Consider the following 22,371-nt stretch of genomic DNA (forward strand, 5'->3'; position numbering starts at 1 on the left):
TATTTATATTCACGAAAGCAGAAATTCAAGATGTTGCAGTACACCTCCACTAAAGTTCAGATAACCTAAGATACCAAAGTTCATTGTCGTCACTCGTCATTAACTACTGTGTTTATAATTGGCATCATTTATTAACGAATAAATTTGTTCTGGGTAAAATATGCAAACCAAGCAAAACATATAATAAGGTCTCTTGCTTTTCAGCTTTTATATGAGAATAAAGGAAGATATTGTAATATTACCAAACTATTGAGACTGCTTTAAATCCAAGCTTAGTTACTGAAGATATTAGTTTAAATTATAATAAATAACCTTCTTTTAAATACTACTTTTAAAATATATTATATAATTACATTTGGAATTTCGACTAATATAATCTAAACACGATATCTATGAACCTAAGTGTTTATTCGCAATAAAGATAAGTAATAAGTACTAACCTATGATAAAATAGACATTGTGAATTATTTTTTAACAATCTAGAAATGTACAGAAATCTGTAATTAATATAACTATAAAAGTCAGATATACTAAATATTATTATAATAAATACCTATATTGAATATGCTACATAGGGGAATTTCCTGTTTGTTTACAGGGCTAAGCCCTGGGGAATGTTGCTTGTTTCCCAAAGTAGGGAAGTTCCTAATTTATGTTAGAAATGTATAAGTATTTGGTCTATTTTTTTTAAAGAACATTAAAAAAAAACTAAAACATGTATAGTGTCTCTATTGTGATATGTCCTCATGTTAAATTAACTATTCAATGTAATAGTAGCTGATTGCTCTAAACTAGGTTATTACACTATAATTTCGTTCATATAAAAATATACGTTTTCTAATAAATTCTAGGAATAATTTATCGTAATTATTATATACAAGTTGCAGATAGTAATTAATTGGTACTCTAGAAAGCGGGAAATAACCTTATCGCCACTTCAATAACATTGAGATCTCGTGATCGTTCACGTTCACAAACGTAGAGGAAATTATGCTATATATCCTCAAAAGTTTTAAATAAAATATGTTAATTAATAGCCAAGTCTCAACTCAATTCTATTGTATCATTAATTTATGTAGGTAGCTACTCATGGCAAGTCTACATACAATACTAAATTAATTTACTTAGCATTATCTATTGTAAAATTAAATATATAACTCTTTATTGTATTTTTATGTTAATTATAACGATAGAAGAAATGTAACTAGTTTTACTGATAGTTTTTGTATAAAATTACTGTATTTTACTACGTTATTTAATTTTTTTTTCTATTGAAAAAATAAATTTGTTAAAAGAATTATATTTTAACATACCCAAATGGCACACTTGGTGGTGGGGCGCAGTCATGCCATGCATTATGCTGTGGTTGGCAGGATCACACCTACAAGACGTTGGTGTTGTGACACTTACCTGAAACAAAGAATACAGAATATAAATAGGTTTATTATTATCCATATTATATTTTTAATTAGGTAAATCTATATGGGAAAATATATGGACTCATATTTTTATATATCTTTGAAATATATGTTACCTGTTGAGAAACATCTTATGAAATAAATACAAATGTTTTGAAACCCAACTCTAACCACAATGGCTAGGTCGTACAGTGAGCAAAATAGAAAGAATAAAAGAGTAACCTCAATCCGACATTTTCATTATTAGAATAAAACCCATATATGAATCTGTCGTAGCCTGTCCAGATTGAAATTGGATTTTATTTGACCAAAGGATTCAATTAAATCTGCAGTGTTACTCTTGTTACTTTAAATCAAATAAAGGTTTAAATACATTATTGAAAAATCTATCTATTTTATTAATTTACTATTTTGGTATTTTAAAGTATTATGATGATTTTTCGAATATAAATATAAATATTTCAATATTTTTAGGATTCCGTTCCTCAAAAGGTAAAAACAGAAGCTTTATAGGAACACTCTGCTGTCCATCTGCCCGTCTGTCAAGCTATTCGTCAATCATTATGTATCTCGAGATCGCGTAGATGTATCTATTTGAAATTAATTTCAAATATTCCAATGTAAAAAATCAAGCTTTTAAATCAACGCAATCAAAAGATAGGAACGTTTACGCACCCTTTTTGCTGCATTTGTACTTTCAGTGGACGTACAATTATGAAATTTGGCAAGAAGTGAAGACTTAAAAAATCCAGAAAGTCAAAATTTATATATATTTCTAGAAAAAAATATAAAAATATATAAACTTATAAAAGTAGCTAATTTCATACTAAATGGTTGCATATAGTCGCAAACTTAAGTTTGCCTACTTTGTTGTACTACCTGTTGAAATACAATCTGAAATTTGTACGGAATCCTCGATATGCTAGTCCAACTCGCATTTGACCGGTTTATTCTTTTTTAAATCGTAGGTATAAATGCCTTATATTTATGTAGGTTACTATAGTATAATGTCTACAAGGTTATCGCACCCACATAATTATAAGTAAATGACCTTAGTGCTTGAAAGTTAATCTATTTTCACCTAAAAACACTATCTTGATTGATTTTTTATAAAAAATAATTTCTCATTATTTTAAGGAATGTTTTCCCCACTTATATGCGACATGCTAACAGTTTCGTTTTAAAGTATATACAAAAGTCTATTTTGCTAAATACCTAAATCGTTAATTTGAAATAAAAAAATAATAAACAATATACAGTGTGTAACTCGATCGACCCTTCAACGCTAGTCTATGGAAAGGGTACCAGTACCTATCCATTTCACCCCCATGCTTCAAGTTCAGCGATTTTTAGTGGTTCAGCATTTTTTTCCAGAACTAATTTTAAAAATTAATAATATTTCATATTTGCTTATGTGTGATATTGTATATTATAAATAGCAAGTTCTTAACTAAAAAACAAGCGTCACAACACAACTCACACCTATAACAAAGGCATTAATAACTTTACAAAATAAAGTCATTCCGGTAATATTATAATAGATAAATGATGTACCTTATATTAACAGCACCTAATTTGATTTTTACATACAAATTTTTTAGACGACCCATTGAATAATAGGACAGGTGTAATTTTTATTTTCATAATATCCAATCTATTGATTACAATAGTAATTAAATTTTACTAAAGTAACTGAATTGATTTATTTGCATGTGGCTTAGATAAAATGGAAAATGTTAATGTGCATGTACATTGTAACAGATGACATTCATTCGACCGACTTTTTCAATGTAACTCTACTATTAGAATAAATTAAATATACTATCGAACGTCTAAAGGCTTATTAATATAAAGCATTGTTTCCTACTTATTCCTACCTTCATAGCTTCAGGATATTTTCTAAAATTAGCCCCTTTCTAATCAATACATCCTGGTCTCCGTCTAGAGTCTAGACGGTTGTATAGAGGTATACTTCTTGTGTAAGTCTCCTATTTTAATTCTCATGCTTATATTATTTGTCTATAGTGATCTATATATTTCTTAGGCTTTGTACTGTTCGGACATTATTTTAGTATATTATTTTCTGTATGTCGTAAGATTAAATTTAAATAGCTCCGAAGTTTAACAGACGTGCCTTGCATGTTAATTTTTATAAATAAGTATTTTTCGGTTCTTTTTATTTGTCTAGTTTTCTTTAAATTCTTAAATTTATTAAATTAGACATTACATTTTTAATTGTAAAATATTATTATTTTACTCCCATTCATCCAAAAAAAAATTAAATTTTTAAAAATCTTTAATGTAACTAAATGAAGGACAAGCCTTACCATTGATACGTCTGTCCGTGAGGTTGTCCTCCTCATCCCACCACGGTTGGTCGCGCAACCTTTGCGGTTGGCGATCAAAGTTTCCATAATACTGAAACTCCATCACTGATATATTATAATTTAACTTAAAACTCGCACTCGTTCCGAATTCGGGCTTAAGATAAAGACACACCACTACTCAATTAGCGTCTACGCGATACTGATGTTTTGAATATGACTACTTAGTCACTTGTATATGAGATAAAACTGACTCCACTAAAACTTTCATAATAATAAATTTATATATATAAGTCGTCTCGCGAACATGGACATACGAATATAGTATATCGATTTATATTGTATTGAAGACGGCGACTCGGCACTCGATAGCGAATATTACCTTCCTACCCTGCGGATCTCGGTCCGGTATTGCAGAAATGTTTATCAATCTTGTTTGAACAAGTGCTAGCAAATAGTGTAAGGCGTTTCAATATATAGAGTTCAAAATATACCGAAAATTGAGATTTTTATTTATTTATATGTTTAAAAATAAATTTGGGATGTACCTACAAGTATATTTAAACATTATACACATTTCTTTATAATCTCTCATGCAAGTCATCATCGTATCAGAAGTTTATATAACATCTTAATATATTTTTTAAATGTTATTACAAGTCAATAAATAATTTTCTATTATGTAAATTCTGTTTGATAAAAATATATAAAATACATTTGGTATTGTAAATATTTTAAACATAATTGTGAAGAATACGTTAATAGATAGATAAATAAGACAACGTGACGTAAGTATATCAAATTAGATTTGACGATTTAGTTTTAGCAATCTACGCGGATATAGTAATTATTGTATCGGAGATTTCTGAATATATAATATTATAGATAACATTTCCTTCTCTAAGAGTCTATTTCCTTTGACTCGTTCCGAACAAGAGGGAAATGAGGTCTATTTCGCACTGTTTGTGTCACCAAAGTATTTTATATAGACTATGCTATTTAAATTATTTTTAACCTTTTTATTATCGAATAATGCGACAAAAATATCCTTGAAATACCTACTACGTTTACACGCTCTTATTAGCTATTTACATATGCCTGACACTTTATTACAGCCTTGAAGGTATTGTCAAAGAAATTTTGATAATTGTAAAGTTATTATTGCATTCTTCTTGATTTCTTTCTATAAAATTAGATAAAAGTTTAATGGTGCTGTTTTCCTAACTGTATAGGACAAAAAAGGACAATAATAATTAGATGCGTCAAATTACCGACTTGTATATTTTAAAAAAACAAGTGTTAATATTATTTTTATTTCTAGTTACAGACTTCTTCGGCGAGGATGGTGGATGAAGTAACCTAATACTCTACTTCTAGTGACTAAACCTATGAAATGAAATCAAGGCACGCGCCATCGTATGCATTATAATATGTATAATGTGTATTTTAGAACACCTATTTCAATCGACTTTTGAGCCCTTCATAACTCCATAAGAAAATTTAGTCTAGAGTCCCGATGTATAAAATTTAGCACATTTGTTAAAGCCTAGCTTGTGATGTATATAAAATTTCAACAATTGTTCTCAAATGATTGTTGATATATTAACGTTAAAGAATCGGCATTTTTGGAGACCGACTCACTCACTCATCAAAAACCAAGAACCAAGTGGTACCAAGGTAGACTATTATATATAAATATATACAGGAAAAAATCTGAAAACAATTAATTATTGATAATTATTATCAAGAAATTTAAAAAATGATTAATTTAAGATCAAAGAACGTAGAATAATAAAGTGAAAACAGAACTCTGCACCCCTATATGTATATATTAATACCCGAATTAATTTAGAATAGATATTCGAAAAAAGTTTTTTTTTTCACAAAGTACAACGGCGTCATACAGCCGCCATGTTTGATTTTTTTAACGTCACCTATCTAAGAACACTTGGATTGCCAAGACGAATCTCACGATACCTCTATTATGTAAATTCGTTTAACGGTTCTGGAGATATGAGATAATAAAGAATATTACATACATACATACTAGCATAAAATACAATCCTTTCTTTGCAGTCGGATAAAAAAGAAAAAGAACCGATAAATTGCAACTTGCAAAATAGAATGAACACTTCTTGGCACAATTTAATGTAACTGTACCTACCTAGTATAGTATAAAGAACGAAATCAAAAACATCTCAGTACATAGATAGATACTATTATAACACCGCTAGGTGTTTTTATAAAACTATATAAATATTAATAATTGAAAATAGGTATTTATAAATTATAAATATTGCTTTATTGCTCTATTTATTCAACCGTTTCAACAAAAACGCTTTTAATAAGTTTTGAATGAAAAAACAACTACTAAGAAATATTTAGTGAAAGTAAATACTCACACCGGTAGTATTAAACCATCCGTACATATCTATTCATTGAATAAATCATATCACTACAACTATAAAACACCGAATATAGCGCACATAGAGTCATTTAGTGAATATATTTATTCGATCGGAGCGAGCTCTATCGTTTGAATGTTTCCGAAACACTGGCTGCTCAACTAATTAACGTGTAAAACGCGATCGCTGCACTAAATAACACTATAAGCCTTCGTTAAACACACCGCAGTGATAATTTTTTACATAAACTTGTATATATATAAACTTATATTCTAAATGATAAATCACAGAGTATCTATTAAGTAAATATTTTTAATATGTTGCGACCACTTGTCTTGATTGTTATTTATGTACGTATGTATGTAAAAACCACAATAGGTGATTGAGAGAGAAACAGACTGCAATTTATTTTCGTACTTGTAGTGTGCTAATTGTTCTAGCTGCAATATAATATCGAAGGACCTTTTTAAATATAGTTTTAAATAATACATCATTTTCAAGTTTGAAATTATAATAATACTATTTATAATTATTACTATTGCCTAAATTCAAATGGGACAAGGATACCTCACGTTTATAATTTTAATAGCAAATAGTAACAGATAGCGGGTGTGAATATTTGTTTAAATTCTACTTAAATGTTCACTCTTCTAAAAGACTTTTATGAGACAATAACAATCTCGTTTTAAGACAAGATAATTAAAATTTACATTAGAAGTAATGTTTTATTTGCACGTGTCTTTAAGAACGTATGTAGGTAGGTTAAGATTGCAAATTATTTTTGCGTCATACTTAGCTCGAACAAATAACATTCGAGTAAACATCTTAGATAAGTATATTATATGCAACATATAATATAATGAAATCTATTGTCACGTAGAACTATTTAAATGGATCGTTAGCAAAGTAAATGAATCTAGAATCTAGATAAATGATTCTTAGTAGCTCGACATGAGTAAGACGTATTTTATAGGAACTCTACTTATAATAAGCATTTTTTTGCAAAATAAGCTAGATATTCAAATAAAAAAAAACTATATTCCATTGGATTCGCTTAAAGTTTGGGGGTAACAAGAGCATTCTTATAAGCGGAGTATGGCCTGTATCCTCAACTTCATTAGGCGAACTCGAGAAGTTTTGAGAGAGTGTCAAAAATGTTCTAAGAAGACGATGATGACAATAGACGAGGCGATAAAAGTAGGTAGAGACCGTAGCTTTTGGCGCCCCATTCTCCCTGACTACACCCCTAGGGTTACAGTGTGAAGCTAAATCATTTTATTTAACGCTGAAACATCATAATTCAATAAAAATGTTACATTGTTAAAATTTTATATATCATTACATTGTAGACAGGATCGTCGATAATTTACTGGCGGTTAAGTATCGTTGAATGTACCTACCTTGAATTAGAAGAGTTGGCGTGCACATTGCTCGTTCGAGGATATCGAGGATTACAAGGGTAGGGGAGAGCGGGGCTAAAAGTTACCGAGGTAAGTTGTTCCGATGGAAATAATTTCGCGGAGAAAAGTGATAGGAATATTTAGTAAACATATAGTGAAATGCAATGTGATAGCGCACCCATGGCCAGCATATTGAACAATCCAGTGGCATCCGAAACTAATTGAATAGCACACGGGTGTCGTTGGTGCACGATTGTAAATATTTTTGCATTTCATATTTTTGGTCTATCTCACAAATTTTAACGATTAGCCTCGATGTTATATAGCCTCGATGTTATATAGCCTCGATGTTATATAGCCTCGATGTTATATAGCCTCGATGTTATATAGCCTCGATGTTATATAGTGTATGTTAGTGTTTTTTTACATTATATTACCTACTATTTCGGAACACTATTTGTAAACTATTTATGTTTTCTATATCTTATTTATATTTTATTTTTTTTCAACACGTGTTTTTGGGACTAGATGTTCCCTTTTTTTGGGGCATGTTGTGACCTCGGAAAAACTTTCGTCAACTCATTTGTACCAATAATGGGATGTAAATATTGTAATTTTTCATACAAAAAAATATTGTAATTTAGTAACATGCGGACTTATGCTAGAAAATCAACTCGGGGTTATGTGTCGTATGAGTTGATGCAAATAGCAGCGGATGTAGTTTTCAAAAATCGCAGGAATAAGATAAAAACTGTTACCAAAGAATTATATATACATATTGAGCGGGAAAAGCTAAGCTATAAAATCTTTGTTTATTATTTTAGTTTAACAAAATCATAATAAGTTTTATTTTATGTAAAATTATCTTTTATTTTTTAATTCGTTGTTTTTCAGTTCGGTTTTTTTTGTTTAAAATTAATTCTTTTTACGATTTTAAGTGATAAGTAATCTTAAAAGGATACTTCTTAAACGAGTGTTGGTTGTGGTGGTAGTGGTTGTTAACGAGTGGCATCTGTTGTGATATGTAAAACTTGACTCAATTAGGCATTATTTTTGTGGAAACAAACATTTTGGTATATTGACAAGAAAATACATAAAAAATATTCGGGCCAATTGGGAACCTCTCCCTTTTTTGAAGTCGGTTGAAAATGAAAACTTCTTTTTTGAGGTTGGTTGAAAAGAAATGCAACGATGGGGAATCTTACTTCTGACAATAATTTTAACAAAGTTTTCCCTTGTAACTATTCTAGTATAATTAATATTTACCAAAATAAAAACAAATTTTCTTAATTTTGACCGGATTTTATAATCAGAACCTAACCAAACTTTCATCCAACTATCCTTGAAGTGTATCCTTTCAAATAAGAAAAGAATCATTAGAATCGGTTGGCGTGATATTGAGTTATTCGTCATTTTGTCGCAAACGTACCAACACAAATTTAATACTTATGTGATTTTCTCATAGATACCATTGTCAAAAATAGACCAAATAAAAATTAGTTCCCACATGGGAAGTACTACCTTTCAAATAAAAAAAAATCATCAAAATCGGTTCACCTAATCAAAAGTTATGAAGTAACATACATAAAAAAAAGAAACAGTCGAATTGATAATCTCCTTTTCTTACAGAAGTCGGTTACAAAAGATTTGCTTTTGCGCCTGGTAGTTATAATGATACTGTTGATTTTTCCTTAAATAAACAGGCTTTGTTCGATTATTTATTGTTTTTTATTTTGCAAATAATAGCTTTAAAAATATGGTAACAATTTACCCCGGTCTGTTAACAACTTGCCCCAAGTCGGGGTAAGTTGTTACTTTCCGACTTCAGTCATTAAAAAAATCATAATAAAAAAGTCTTACAAAGAATACCCCAAATTACTGTTTTAATTGCAAGTCTAGATATCTAAGTTGAAATTGATTATATTGTATAAATACTAAAATCAAGTATTCGTAGCAATATTTGAGGTTAAAAAAAAATCGGAACTTTTGGCCCCGCTCTCCCCTATATGTCTGTGGGAATCGAAACTCGATTAACGAGAGCAGTTTGTATAAGAAAATTAAAAAATAATATTCTTTTAAGCTTGATATTTCAAGAATTTTGATATTGTGTATAACTATTCACATAATTACATAGGTACTTACTTTACTATATAGACAGTGATAGACGACACGACGACAGAGAATTGCTTAAATTATAATTACCCTTACATATAAAATAGAGTTAAGTCGTGACGTAGGTGCAGCAAGCATGTGACTGTAAACCTGACAGGTTGTGGGTTTGATTCCCACTGAAGGAATTTAAATTTTTCGTTTCTTCGCTCTGGTATCGAAGCAAAGCTGGTGTTTCATTCTGCTACTCAATACGCGTGGCCTCCAGAATGCACCCTAAAAATGGGGAACGGAGTGTCTTAACACTATGCTCCCTGTGCCTATCTTGTTGTGCGTGACACTAAAAAATTATAAAATTATTCAGCAACAATTAGAATACAAACAGCTGAAAGGGTTTTTAATTGTGAAGCCTTATAGAAATATTTTCATGGTCGGCTAGGTATAATGTAGAACATTCTTACCAGAAACCCATCAGAGCCTCTATAATCAATAGTAATATCTCCCTTACAAGTATATTATTTGTTCATTAATGCTCAAGATAAAGTGAAACTTCTACTTGTTTGTTAATTAAATATCATCAAGATATGTATACACCGCGTAAAATGGAAAATTTGATGGTCATATCACGTGTCTAGTGGATACACCCTACAAAGACTAATAATTTTAATTATTTTTTACGCTTTAACTGTAGTCATTCACGATATAACAGTTGAATATATGAAACGCCGATATGATCAATTAAATGCACGGCCGTCTCATGAAAAAAAATAAAAAATCTGGTAATTTGGTACCAAGTAAGGAAGAATTCTTTCAGTTGTTAGATATGAATATTGTATGCTGTTTAAATCATTATGATGTTATTTTAAGTAAAACTTTTCTTAACATTTATTTCAATTTTAGTTAATAGTCAAATATAGATATTAGTTAGGATGACTACGTAGATTACGCAACAAAAAAGCCGCACCTGCTCCTGATGGTGTCCCGGGTATAATATGGACAAAAATCCCAGCTATAAATAATTTACAGAAACTATTACGCAGACTGTTCAAGTTCTGCCCTGAACATGGAATGAACGTGGTGTTTTTCCCTTCTATATGGAAAGATGGAAATTTCGTAGACCTAGGCGTAGACCTTCTCAAGGAACGCATTCAGTCATAGATCGGATATCTGTTGTAGTTCAGTGTTGTAATCATTCTGGGGACAGCCAATAGGCATTTGCCGAACATTTCCGACAGCTCAGAACATAATTACGACATCAACAGTGCCAAGTTATGACCAGACCATATGGACCAGATGATTTTTCGAGGCTACCGGCTTGAGTCTTGGACGCCAGAGTACTCGCTGCGATCTACTTTCAAGGATTCGAAAATTATGGGGCTAACAGTGATTTAGTAAATTAGTTAAGACAAGTTATCTGGAGACTCCTTATTCGATAATGGGAAGATTGGTAAGCCACTCAAAAGTCCTAATTCTGATGGTGTGGGTAGAGTATAGTAAAAAAAATTGACATTTCGCCTCGTACAGATCCTTTAAGTGGACTGTTGTTTTGGGAAGTGTCTGTGCAATGTTGCTTGACGTGAAACCTCAATGAAGTGTCATAAATGTTGAGATTCAGAAGATACTGCCTTGCGCGTGTGCAAGGCAGTATCTTCAAGCACGTCCTATATGAAAATAATTAAGACGACATTTAATTAAGACACTTTGCATTGACATGTCACTACCGGTTGGAGTAAAATCTATTATATGGTTCGTAATGTTCAGTCAAGCAATCAGACTGTTGACTTTTGTAAACACGTAATGTCACAAAATGAAGCAGCGAAGGCGTGATTTCGTGCGAAAGGCGAAGCCCACCAAAACTTCTTAAAGCCCACCAAAACTTCTTAAATATTTATTTACTAATCTGAATTACTTCCGCATTCTAATAACATTATCATTTTAAGGACAATATCCATACACTGAAAATTAATGTTTCAGCCAATTCAATAATACAATTACTTTGTAGCAATTTTGTCGAATAAAACATTTCACTGGTATAACCTTTTTAGAGTTCTGTACCTTTTAAAGAAAAAAGGGACCCTCGGGTTAAAGGGTTCGTCTATCTGTCAAGAGCATTTATTTCAAGAACGCTTGGAGATATCGAATTGGAATTCAAACTATATACTCAGGTCTACGTTCACTGAGGTATCAGTGAGGTATCAGATGAAAGGGAATGCATTTCAGAAAAAAGCTCTAGGCCGCCAGTTTTCGTACGGAACCCTCGGTGGGCAAGTCCGACTCGCGCTTGTCCGGCTTTTATAAAAACTACTTTTAGCGCTTGTCAGAGGTTAAAAGCACTTTTTATTAAAAATATTGTCATGATATAATTGAGTTCGTAACATATTCTTCATTTTTATGAAATATTTTATGGAAATCTTATTACTCATACAACGATGCGAAATCCTTTACGATTAAATTATATGGGCAATTTCTTTTCATGAAAATTTCAACTCCACAATGTGTAAACATTGTAATAAATAGCCCCACAAAACTCGTCGTTCTCTCATCGTTAAAACGCTTCATAAATACATACCTATTTCATTATTAGCAGATAAATTAATGTTCAATTTACAATATAGCGTAACAGAATATTCCTAAGGGTCATTAATACTATAAATACATTTTAATATTAACATAAATTTTGAAAACAATTAAGATTAAAAAACATATTATAAAATTGATAAAGCTAGGAAGTACTTTGAAATTTCATTTTTAGTAAGTACATATGGGAAGTGACCTCCCATAAAATCTATATGAAAAACTCAAAATTATATTTTAAAAAAGTAGGAACCTAAAAACATCATATCTTAGTTTCTAAGATATGATTTTTGTCTATTTAGAAACTGGTGAAGTCGGTGACAAGTAAAACAAATAGGCTAAGTAATTTGATATTGTAAGTTGTTGTAGCATTAACTCGACACCGACTTCAACATTAAAAAACTTTGTAAAAATATTTTTACTTTTTAATCCTTAAAATACTAATTATAATAATGTTCTTACTAAATGCTCATACTATTAGACGTGTTTTTGCTTTTTTCTTATTGAGGAAAAATTAATTTTACATAGCACACATCTACACGTTGTTTATAATAGACAGCTCTACATTGTTTAGAGAATTTTCTATCACTACAATTGAATCTCTGTTATTAAATTTTAAATAATAAATATGATGATCCGTGCGTATAAAGCGAAGCGTGAACCTAAAAATAATAAGACATAGAAGAATGATATAAAATCTTACCTTCATAATCCTTCCCTGTTCCAAGAACGTATGCACTTCGTAGAAGATGGGCCATAGTATCGATAGATTAACGATGCTGAGTTTGTGAAAAATTTAGGTGTACAATATGATGACATTAAAATTACATAGATGTTGCGAAATTTATATTGCTTCTACACTAAAACTAAATAATTGGCTACAAGAAAATCAAAGCTTAATCAGGATAATTAAGTTAAAACTACCGCACATGTCGGTTAAAACAATAATTGGCTACATCTCTGCTACCGTTGGTATGTTGATGTAAGAGTGTGGAAGAAACCCTCGAACGTACTTTGTTTCGTTACAGGATCACAAGTGATCTTAAATGAGCGCTAACCGAAATTATAGGCCACATTGAAAGAGGAATAAGAAAATATCTAGAGTCATTACCGGTATTATTTATTTTTAATTTACAGTTAGGTTTTGCTTTTATGAAATTAGGGTGGCCAGTTGTGGATATAGACACTTCTTACTCCTAGGCTATTCAGATTTATGTTGTATCCTCGAAAAACATGAGTGAGGAGAATGTTATAACTTCATTTAGGTACTTCATATATCTATTAAGAAATATTTAAAAGAATACAAGGTAAGCATTTTTTTTATTATTATATATTTTGTTAATTTTCTATTGTATCTAGTACTACTTTATACACGTTCTAGTTCTGACAAGGTTGGCAGCAATAAAACTGTCTTGGTTATCTTATTTACAATTATCGTGTAAGTAAACATCTTTAATGTCAACATTACAGGGGAAATATCAATGTAGTGTATAATTTCATTTAGGTAATTTTATAAATATTATGAAGAAACATAGTAGGGTTTGTACCTAAACATTTATTTTTATTACGTAGGTACTTGTATGTAATATATTTACAAGGCGGACTAAAATAAATAATATCTATTCCAGAGTTCGGTTTATACGTCAACATGTATAAATTAAAATTCTTAAATCAATCCACTCTATTACTTTCTCAATTCTAATGTTGACTTAAGTTAAGAAACGAGTCGTTGTGATGATGTTCAAGACATGCAAGTTGACAAATAATACGCAAATGCGCATTGAATATTTTATTTAGGAAAGTTTTATAATAAACATATTAGTCATTTATTATGTGCATATGTACCTACAACATTTGCGGTACGTTCAAGATCATATGAAATGAATGTCGTTATCCTTTTTTTATCTCACTAGTTATCGCCCGCAACTCTGAAGAAAAATCTTCTATATAATTAATTCTTCTATAGAGGTAAACGCCTATATTTACGTTCTTGGAACAGGGATAGTTCATTTCATAAAAAATTAGGGTATATCCGCAAACTTAAGTTTGTCAACTTTTATAAGTTTTATTTCCCGTTAACCTACAATCCTGAAATTTGTACTGGAGCCTCGGTGGGCAAATTCGACTTCCACTTAACCGGATTTTTCGCAATCAGAACGTATTTTACGCCCTAATGTTAATAGAGCATGAAATTGTGATAACCGCCATCTTATCAGATGCCGATGTACCAGTTTCCTTCAAATTTAGGTTAATTTGCGATTCCTTAGGGTAAAATATGTATATATATGTATAATATAAATTGTGCGTAAGAGAGGTATCTATACGGAAGTGGCTTAATAGTAACTGAACTTAATACTAGATAACCGGATTCCCCTGATTACACTGCTACGTGCGGGATAGAGCGTGAAGTTAATACAATACAAAGAAACAAACTTAACAAAAATAAGAAGATAGGTAGATAGGCCTTATATTGCCTTTGTTTCAAATATTATATTTAAGTAGTCGAGCCTTAACGAGAGTAATATTTTTGAAAGGACATTAATTTTTAAACTTTTATAAATAAACGTCTTTTCTATATTGTACATTACTCATGTACAGTGTACTTACATATTATAGCTTTATAAAATATATTGACCGAAACATCAATAGGTTACTGTCCTTAAAATAGTAATTGGAGTTAATGGTGTTTTGCATACGTCGTCATGGAGACAACCTCGCCGACCGGTAGCTGGTCGTGACTTATCGGATCTTTCTCGCGTGGATCTCGTACCGTAACAATTACAATTTGTTAAATAAATATAAAATAAACAATTTAGAGGTCAGTCGTGGGGCAGGACACAAAGAGTGACTGTAAACGCAACTGGTTGTGAGTTTGATCCTCGCTCGCGGAAAAACTATATTTATTTAAATGTATATTTCCATTTCTTCGCTCTGGTGTCGAGGCAAAGCGCGACGTTTAGTTCCGCTACTCACACGCAATGCCTCCTGAATTCGGCGGAAAGTAGGAAACGGAATGTTTTAACATTAATTTCCCTCTGCCTACCCTGCTGTTTGCGAGATACACCATGAAGCTGATTTATTTATTTTTTATTTTAATTATTTTTCTAAACATATAAAATATTATTTTTATGCTTTACCTCACCTGTTAGAGGAGCAGAGAAACGTAAAAGGCAAGTGCTGGAACTTCAGACCAGAGTCTCAACGCACTCTCTATCCCCTTTTCATTGTTATCAAACTCTTCATACATAAATATAAATAATAAGGTTTTCTAATTAAGCGCGGCGTTGACTTCCCCTACTCAACACGCAATGCCTTCTGAATTCAGCGGAAAGTTAGGAATGCAATGTCTTAACACTGGGTTAAGCTGATTTGATTTATTTTTATTTATTACAAGAGAACAAAATAAAATTTTTGGAAACATAGAGATAACGAAACAATGAGTCCAACTAACACATCAAAATATAACTATAAAAGTTACAGCATTTAATGCGCGTATGCATATAATAAATAATATTACTTTTATCAAAGTCGGGCCAGGCTGAAAATTAGAGCGTTCTTTGTTTCATCGCTTTTTTAAATTGACTTTTCTTCGCCCACTACTGCGATGACGTCACGATGCGAGTGATGTTCTATTGCGGACGATGCAGAGGCTACGTGCATAAAATTGATTTGTATAGTGGTTTATTTTAAGATATATACTTAATTATAAGAATTCAAATGAGTTACTTAATTGGAGAACATATTTACGTTTTCTTATTTATTATATATAAAATTTATTATATTATATCTAATATTTGCACCCTATCCCTATCTTAATTAGCCTTAAGGTGGCCTGGTTTTTTATTGTATTTGTGTCGTTTCTTGGGTGTACAATACAGAGTTATTATTTTATATCTCTTATGGCTCTCTTATTATTGTGAAATATATAAAGTATAGCCAAATAAGTATGTTATATTTTAAATTTTTTTATAATGTTTGTGCGAATCATTCTTCTATAGGATGCAATCCTCGTAATTCACACTCTCGTCTCATGTGTTATTTGTAATTCATTAATAATGAACCGTTCCTTTTTAACATGAAGAACTGCTGTTCTTCAAAACATTTTTTTTTATTGCTGCTGCTTGCTCGCATACATTAAGTATTTGTTTTTGAAAAGTGTCAACGCCAACTATATCATTTTCGATAAATTTTAGAATTACATAGATACACGACACCCCCACAGGTACAAGGAGTCAGAAAGCAGTGTACACCGGTGTACGCAAGGAAGAGATGGGCCGCTCCTGACAACCAGTAACACCTTATACTATATAGTATATATAATTATATGAACACTGACGCAAATGCAAAGCTCTATGTACCTCCTGTAATACTTATGTTTCGCATTCCTTTTTATCTGAAATCACTTATAATATTTTAAAATTTCAAAATTATTTTTAAGTACCGAACTGATATTTTTGTGTAATAGATTTTTTAAATAATTTTTCATGATTAATTTGTCTGTTTATTAGACGTCTGTTGCCCATCCAAATTATATAGGCACGGGCCTTACGCAATGCCACTATTCCATCTCACTCTCTTACGCCCATTGCAGTTGGACGCGTAATAAAAGCCTATAAGATACATGATAATTACTTTATAATTAAAACCCCTCAACACTATAGCTCTGAAAAATAAACAAGCAATAGTTGCTTGAATCAAGCTTGTTCAGAATAGATAATTTTTAAACGTTTGAACATGTATTCTTAAATAATAGTTACAGTTGTTTATAATACATTTTTTTAGATTTAAAACAAAAAAATTTTGCAAGAATAGAACACTCAACCATACAAATCCTGTAATATAGTAATAGTATAGATTTGTTTAAATATGTTGAAAAGGATTGAAATAATTATATTTAATAATTATATTTTTAATTAGCTTTATGTAATTCCAGATAATCCAACCTCTGCAAACAAATAAGCAGTTGATTCTATATTGAAGTACAGCTCAAATTCCCATGCACTCACATAAATTTCTATTAAACCTTCATCTCTACAATGTGCTATGTTTTCTGAAACAAAAATAAGATGAATTATGTAGTAATATCATTAACTAATCAAATTGTACATGTACTTTTTTTTTAGTTTCATGCTGCATCATATCATGTATATAATAAGGTAGGCAGAGGGAACCCAGTATTAAGACACTTGGTTCTCCACATAAAATGCATCAATTTTCTAGATATTGTATGTTGAATAGCAAAACTCAATTCACTGCTTTGTATTTTTACCAGAGTGAGGAAATGAAAATATTTTTTTCTCTTTGCAGTCAAATAAGTCGATCTCATTGTTTGACTAAGAATGTAAAGGAAAATATATGTTGAAGCATGACTCATTTTTGCTGGGTCTAATGAAATAAATAATTAAATATTGTTATTAATTAGGTCAGTCATGGCACAGAGGTGTGCTACAAAATCGAGTGGTTGTGGGTTCAATCCCACTCGAGGAGATGATACATTTATTTAAATTTATATTTTCATTTCTTCCCTCTGGTTTCAAGGATTAAGCCCTGTATTGAGTTCTTCCACTCAACACACGATGCCTCCATAATTCAGCATGGGGAGAAGGCCCAGTGCGAAGTGGTGAATGGAGTTCAAGTCCAAGTCCAAGTTCCAAGAAGTCTTATCATGAGGTTCTCTTTGTGTCTGGGATACAGCATGAAGTTGGTTATTAATTGTCACCTGTTATAGTTTGTTTTAATCGTAGCTCATTTTGTAAAGAATCATGTATTTTAAAAATATTATCTGCAACATCACTTGTTGGCCATGTGTTTATGATGGGGTCATTGGTTGTTTGTAATTTAGCAAGAGCTTTCATTTGAGTACATATTCTGGAGACTCCTGTAAATGTGATAGAAGCATATTTAAGCACAATGTTAATCAATACAAAACATTATTTGAGGCAATTATAAATATTATACTTCTATATATATATTTTTGCTATTGTGTATATATTATATATATACTTTAATCAATAAGTACTTTTAATTTTTACCAGGTTTACAAACCAACATTGTTTAACTTTTTCATTAAACCATATAAATATATACTTTTTGTTTAGAATGTAGTTAGGTGTGATAAATTATTAAATTTTAATACATCAGTTTTTTTAAATACAATTTTAAATGTAGATTTCTATTGGCAGTAGCTCTATTTTTTTTTCTTATCAACATACATACATTATTATTTCACATTCTATTACAGCTCTTTATAAAAGTAACTTGTACAATTATAAGTTAACACAAGTTTTACCTTCTACAATATGTTCTAAGGCATCAAGGGCTTCTAATAAACCATCTACCAATTGTTTTGTTTGGTAGGGATAGTAATCATTCTCACATTCATACAACTTTAAAGAAGATAATAATTTACAAATCTTGAGTCCTTTATCCCTTATAGCAGTCCAATTACTGAGTAAGGTATGTAGATTTGATATATGTGTATAAGCAGTTTTTGATATTCCAGGAAAATTGGCCTTTACTGGGCTTGTGATATCTGAAAATTTATAAAATTTCAAAATCTGGAAAGTGAACATAAAGTCGCAATACCGAGGCTTTGCTATGATTACTTGTACCAAACATATATTCTGCTATTGTCCCTTGTGGTTTAGGTTAAACTACCCGTTTGTACAATACCTTTGGGTGTAAAAATATTCAATTCTTTTGTTTGTTTAGACGGTGTTTTTGACATGGTGCTTTAAAAACGCAAATTTACTAATTTACTATTTAAAAATAAAAAATATAATTATTTTATTTATATTTTAGTTATGACGTATATGTCATTATTAATCTATAACGAAAAACCACAGAGTACCATATTTTATTATTAAATATATTAACCTGTAGCTGTAATATTATAGCTTTTTTTAAAATCACAGAGAGCTATTAAAACTCTCTAAATCAATAATTTAGTACTCTTACAACAGTATTTCTATACATCGTCATCTCGATATAATATTGTACATATTTAAAGATTTTCATAAATATTAATCTATTTAAATCATAATACTTGCCAACGTTTTAAACTTAATCTTAATAAATCAATTATGATTGATATTTATAGATAAATAAACACTTTTATTGTACAAAAATTACAATGTTGTAAACGAGGACATTAAAATGTATATTTTTTAAATATCTTTTGAGCTTACTTCAATACAATACGTTACCAACCTTTATAAAGAAAATTTGTTCTTAGAATAAAAGGAATAATGTGGTTGATTTATTAATGAAAGTCATTCAATATTATGACATTAAAAACTTTCCCGGCTTAACGTCTATTCACTTTCCTACTTCTATTCACCCCAAATTACCGGTTGTTTACATCTAGGTAACCATAATCACTTCTTTCTAATTAATAAATATCCTGTGGTCACAGTTTCTCAGGTGTCAGGTCGTTAAATTTTTTGACAGCTCCTGAGATCGTACTTAAAGACATGTTATTGTTTAGAATTTTCTATAAGTTTTGCAGGATTATGCCTTTAAAATAACATGAAACTATTATAATATACATTTTTTTGGTTAAGGAATGTCATTTAAGTTGCAGCAATAAGTCATTTAAGTTTTTAAAAATCATGTCTGGACCTATGCAAGACGTCGTGGAGGAGGATGCCGCTGATCTTCAATTTCCCAAGGGTACGAATACTTAATTAAATATAGTACACATGATAGTCATTAAATAATGGACAGCAAAATATTTTTTCGTATTTATTCTTACAGAATTTGAAAATGCTGAAACTCTCCTTATATCAGAGGTGGATATGCTATTAGAACACAGAAAAGCACAAAACGAATCAGCAGAGGAAGAACAAGAATTTTCTGAAGTATTTATGAAGACTCTGACTTACACAAATATGTTTAAGAAATTTAAAAATAAAGAAACCATTACTGCTGTTAGAAAGTAAGAAAAAATACCTTACTTTTAAACAACCACTATACATGCTATAGTGGTTGTTTAAACCACTAACACTAAAGGCATACTGCTTATAATCCATCCATATATTGTGCTTATAAAATTATAACTATTTCAGCCTCCTGCAATCCAAAAAGTTGCACAAATTTGAGGTAGCTAGTTTAGCTAATTTATGCCCAGAAACACCAGAAGAAGCAAAAGCTCTCATTCCATCCTTGGAGGGTAGATTTGAAGATGAAGAACTCAGGATACTTTTGGATGACATACAAACCAAACGCAGTATACAGTACTAATAAAAATATATATTTTTTTTTCTTTCATTGATTAAAAAAATATTTTCTATACTCGTAAATATAATTTTATTCAATTACATGTCACATAGTTTTAGTAGTTAGTAATAGTATTTATACTTTACATTATTGTTCTGATAATTCAAAATTTTGTAGCTTTATTTTTTAACACCAATTTTATATATAAACTAGCGGACGCGCGCAGCTTCGCTTGCGTATTTAGGGGTGAATTCTAATAAACCATGAAACATGTGTTCAATGAAATATTTTTAAGAGTCTAAATTTCAAATTTTATAAAAATCGGTGGTGATTTAATGATTTTTCCATACAAACTTTCAACCCCTTATTTGCACCCTGAGGGGGTGAGTTCTAGAAAACCATGAAACACATGTTCAAATTAATATTTTTAAGAGTCTATATTTAAATTTTTATAATAATCGGTGGCGTTTTAAAGATTTTTCTATACAAACTTTCAACCCCTATTTCGCCCCTTTAGGGTTAAAATTTTTCAAAATCCCTTTTTAGTGGATATCCAGATTACGAAAGTAAATATCTGCCCATATTTCACGTTTCTATGCACAGCGATTACAGCTATGCGTGCGTCTTACCTCAGTGTTCTTACTTCCGACCCGTGGGCCGGGAAGCGATTGCAGGGCGTTAGCCCTTATTTCGCTGCTTCAATCTCCACCCATTACTATGGGTGCGTCTTTGGGGAGGCATATAGCCAGGGGAGTAGGAGTGCGCCTGTTGTATGTGACAGGGGCACAGGGGGGGGGGAACTAACTCAGAGGGAAGGACGAGCTATGCGCCACCTGGGCGGTCAAGCTCAGCCGGGTGAGACCCTCGGTTACCCCGAGGGAGGCCCAGCTTAAGCGACCAGCGACCAAGGTGGCAGCTCAGGAGTCGGATTCGGGATCGGATTCAGGGGGGGGGGAGAGGAGATCCCTCGGAAGGCGACGCACGTCAGGGGGCCGCGTGTGCCACGGCGCGATGCTGCGAAGGTGCAGGTGGTCCGAGACATCCGCACGGCGAAACGCGTTGGACGCGAGCCGGCGGATGTGATCCTCCAGGCTCTCTATTCTCAGGTCACGCTGGAGAGTGGCGTTCCTGACGAAGTAGGGAGCCTGGGTAACGCGCCGGAGGGCAACGTTCTGGACCACCTGCAGGATGTTGCGTTGGCGGGAACTCGCTAGGGCGTACCACGCCGGGGCGGCGTAGGTGAGATGCGGCCTGACGTACGTCTTGTACAATGCGAGCTTCAAACGGAGGGGGAGACGGGACCTGAAGAGGGGGCGCAGCAAATGCAGCGCCACTTTTGCCGCGTTCGCGGCCTTCTTGACATGCCCCATCATCGAGAGCCTCCGGTCAACCACGACGCCGAGGTAGGTCGCGGTGGGCTTCCAGTGGATCTGCTGGCCCTGCAGGCTCAGCGGAGGAGGCAGGCTCAAGTGGCGCCCCAGAGAGATGATCTGGGTCTTGGCCACGTTGAGCGAGAGCCTCCACTCCGCGAGCCAGTTCGGCAGCAGATTGAGTGCTCGCTGGAGCTTGACGGCGGCGTGATTGGCATTGAGGCTCTTCGTAAGTAGGGCCACGTCATCGGCGTATAGGGCGAGCATGGTACCTTCTTCTACTGGCAGGTCGTCGGTGTACCAAGAGTAGAGCGCAGGGGAGAGGATACTCCCCTGGGGTACACCGGCGGCGATCTGGTGGGTGCAGGAGCGGGCGTGTTCTACCCTCACGCAGAAGGAGCGTCCGCTCAGGTAGGCGGCTACAGTGGTCGCGAGGTGATGCGGGGTGCCAGCACGGAGCACCTTGAGGAGGAGCCCCGGGTGCCAGACACGGTCGAACGCGCTGGCCACGTCGAGGAAGGCTGCAGCAGCACTCTCCTTCCTGTTAGCTGCTG

General features: G+C 32.4%; 3 protein-coding genes across 7 annotated transcripts in view; 1 reads left to right on the forward strand and 2 right to left on the reverse strand.

Annotated features, from left to right (window-relative positions):
- The window catches only part of LOC146533944 (uncharacterized), a 40,447-nt gene extending 27,167 nt beyond the window's left edge, over positions 1-13,280 (reverse strand). The window contains exons 1-2 of one of the 3 annotated variants that reach the window (XM_085194081.1): positions 6,145-6,323; positions 1,314-1,410 (exon numbers count right to left, since the gene is read on the reverse strand). In XM_085194081.1, the coding sequence (XP_085050207.1) occupies positions 1,314-1,410; positions 6,145-6,171 (124 nt within the window). In that variant the 5' untranslated portion in view covers positions 6,172-6,323. Of the gene's footprint in view, positions 1-1,313; positions 1,411-3,745; positions 3,960-6,144; positions 6,324-12,933 lie in introns of those variants that run through there. The other 2 variants (XM_085194083.1, XM_085194082.1) reach the window with 2 other exon arrangements.
- A 3,667-nt stretch (positions 13,281-16,947) lies between these two features.
- On the reverse strand, positions 16,948-19,062 carry LOC146533945 (cyclin-dependent kinase 2-interacting protein-like). Of its 3 annotated transcripts, none has more exons than XM_085194087.1 (4): positions 18,903-19,062; positions 18,520-18,762; positions 17,950-18,108; positions 16,948-17,280 (listed from the first exon to the last, which is right to left on the reverse strand). In XM_085194087.1, exons 1-4 carry the CDS (start codon positions 18,955-18,957, stop codon positions 17,150-17,152), a joined length of 588 nt encoding a protein of 195 aa, XP_085050213.1. In that variant the 5' UTR covers positions 18,958-19,062; the 3' UTR covers positions 16,948-17,149. The 3 variants fall into 3 exon arrangements, with proteins under 3 accessions (XP_085050213.1, XP_085050216.1, XP_085050214.1); XM_085194090.1 differs by having other exon boundaries at positions 18,842-18,996; XM_085194088.1 differs by having other exon boundaries at positions 18,836-18,959.
- Positions 19,063-19,645: 583 nt separating this feature from the next.
- Polr2D (RNA polymerase II subunit D) lies at positions 19,646-20,535 on the forward strand. The gene is made up of 3 exons (XM_085194513.1): positions 19,646-19,901; positions 19,986-20,166; positions 20,297-20,535. Exons 1-3 carry the CDS (start codon positions 19,841-19,843, stop codon positions 20,469-20,471), a joined length of 417 nt encoding a protein of 138 aa, XP_085050639.1. The 5' UTR covers positions 19,646-19,840; the 3' UTR covers positions 20,472-20,535.
- Positions 20,536-22,371: the final 1,836 nt, after the last annotated feature.

Source organism: Heliconius melpomene, chromosome 12 (genome assembly GCF_056956725.1).
Source record: "Heliconius melpomene rosina isolate 202511_hmr_F chromosome 12, ASM5695672v1, whole genome shotgun sequence".
In the NCBI taxonomy this organism is placed as follows: domain Eukaryota; kingdom Metazoa; phylum Arthropoda; class Insecta; order Lepidoptera; family Nymphalidae; genus Heliconius; species Heliconius melpomene.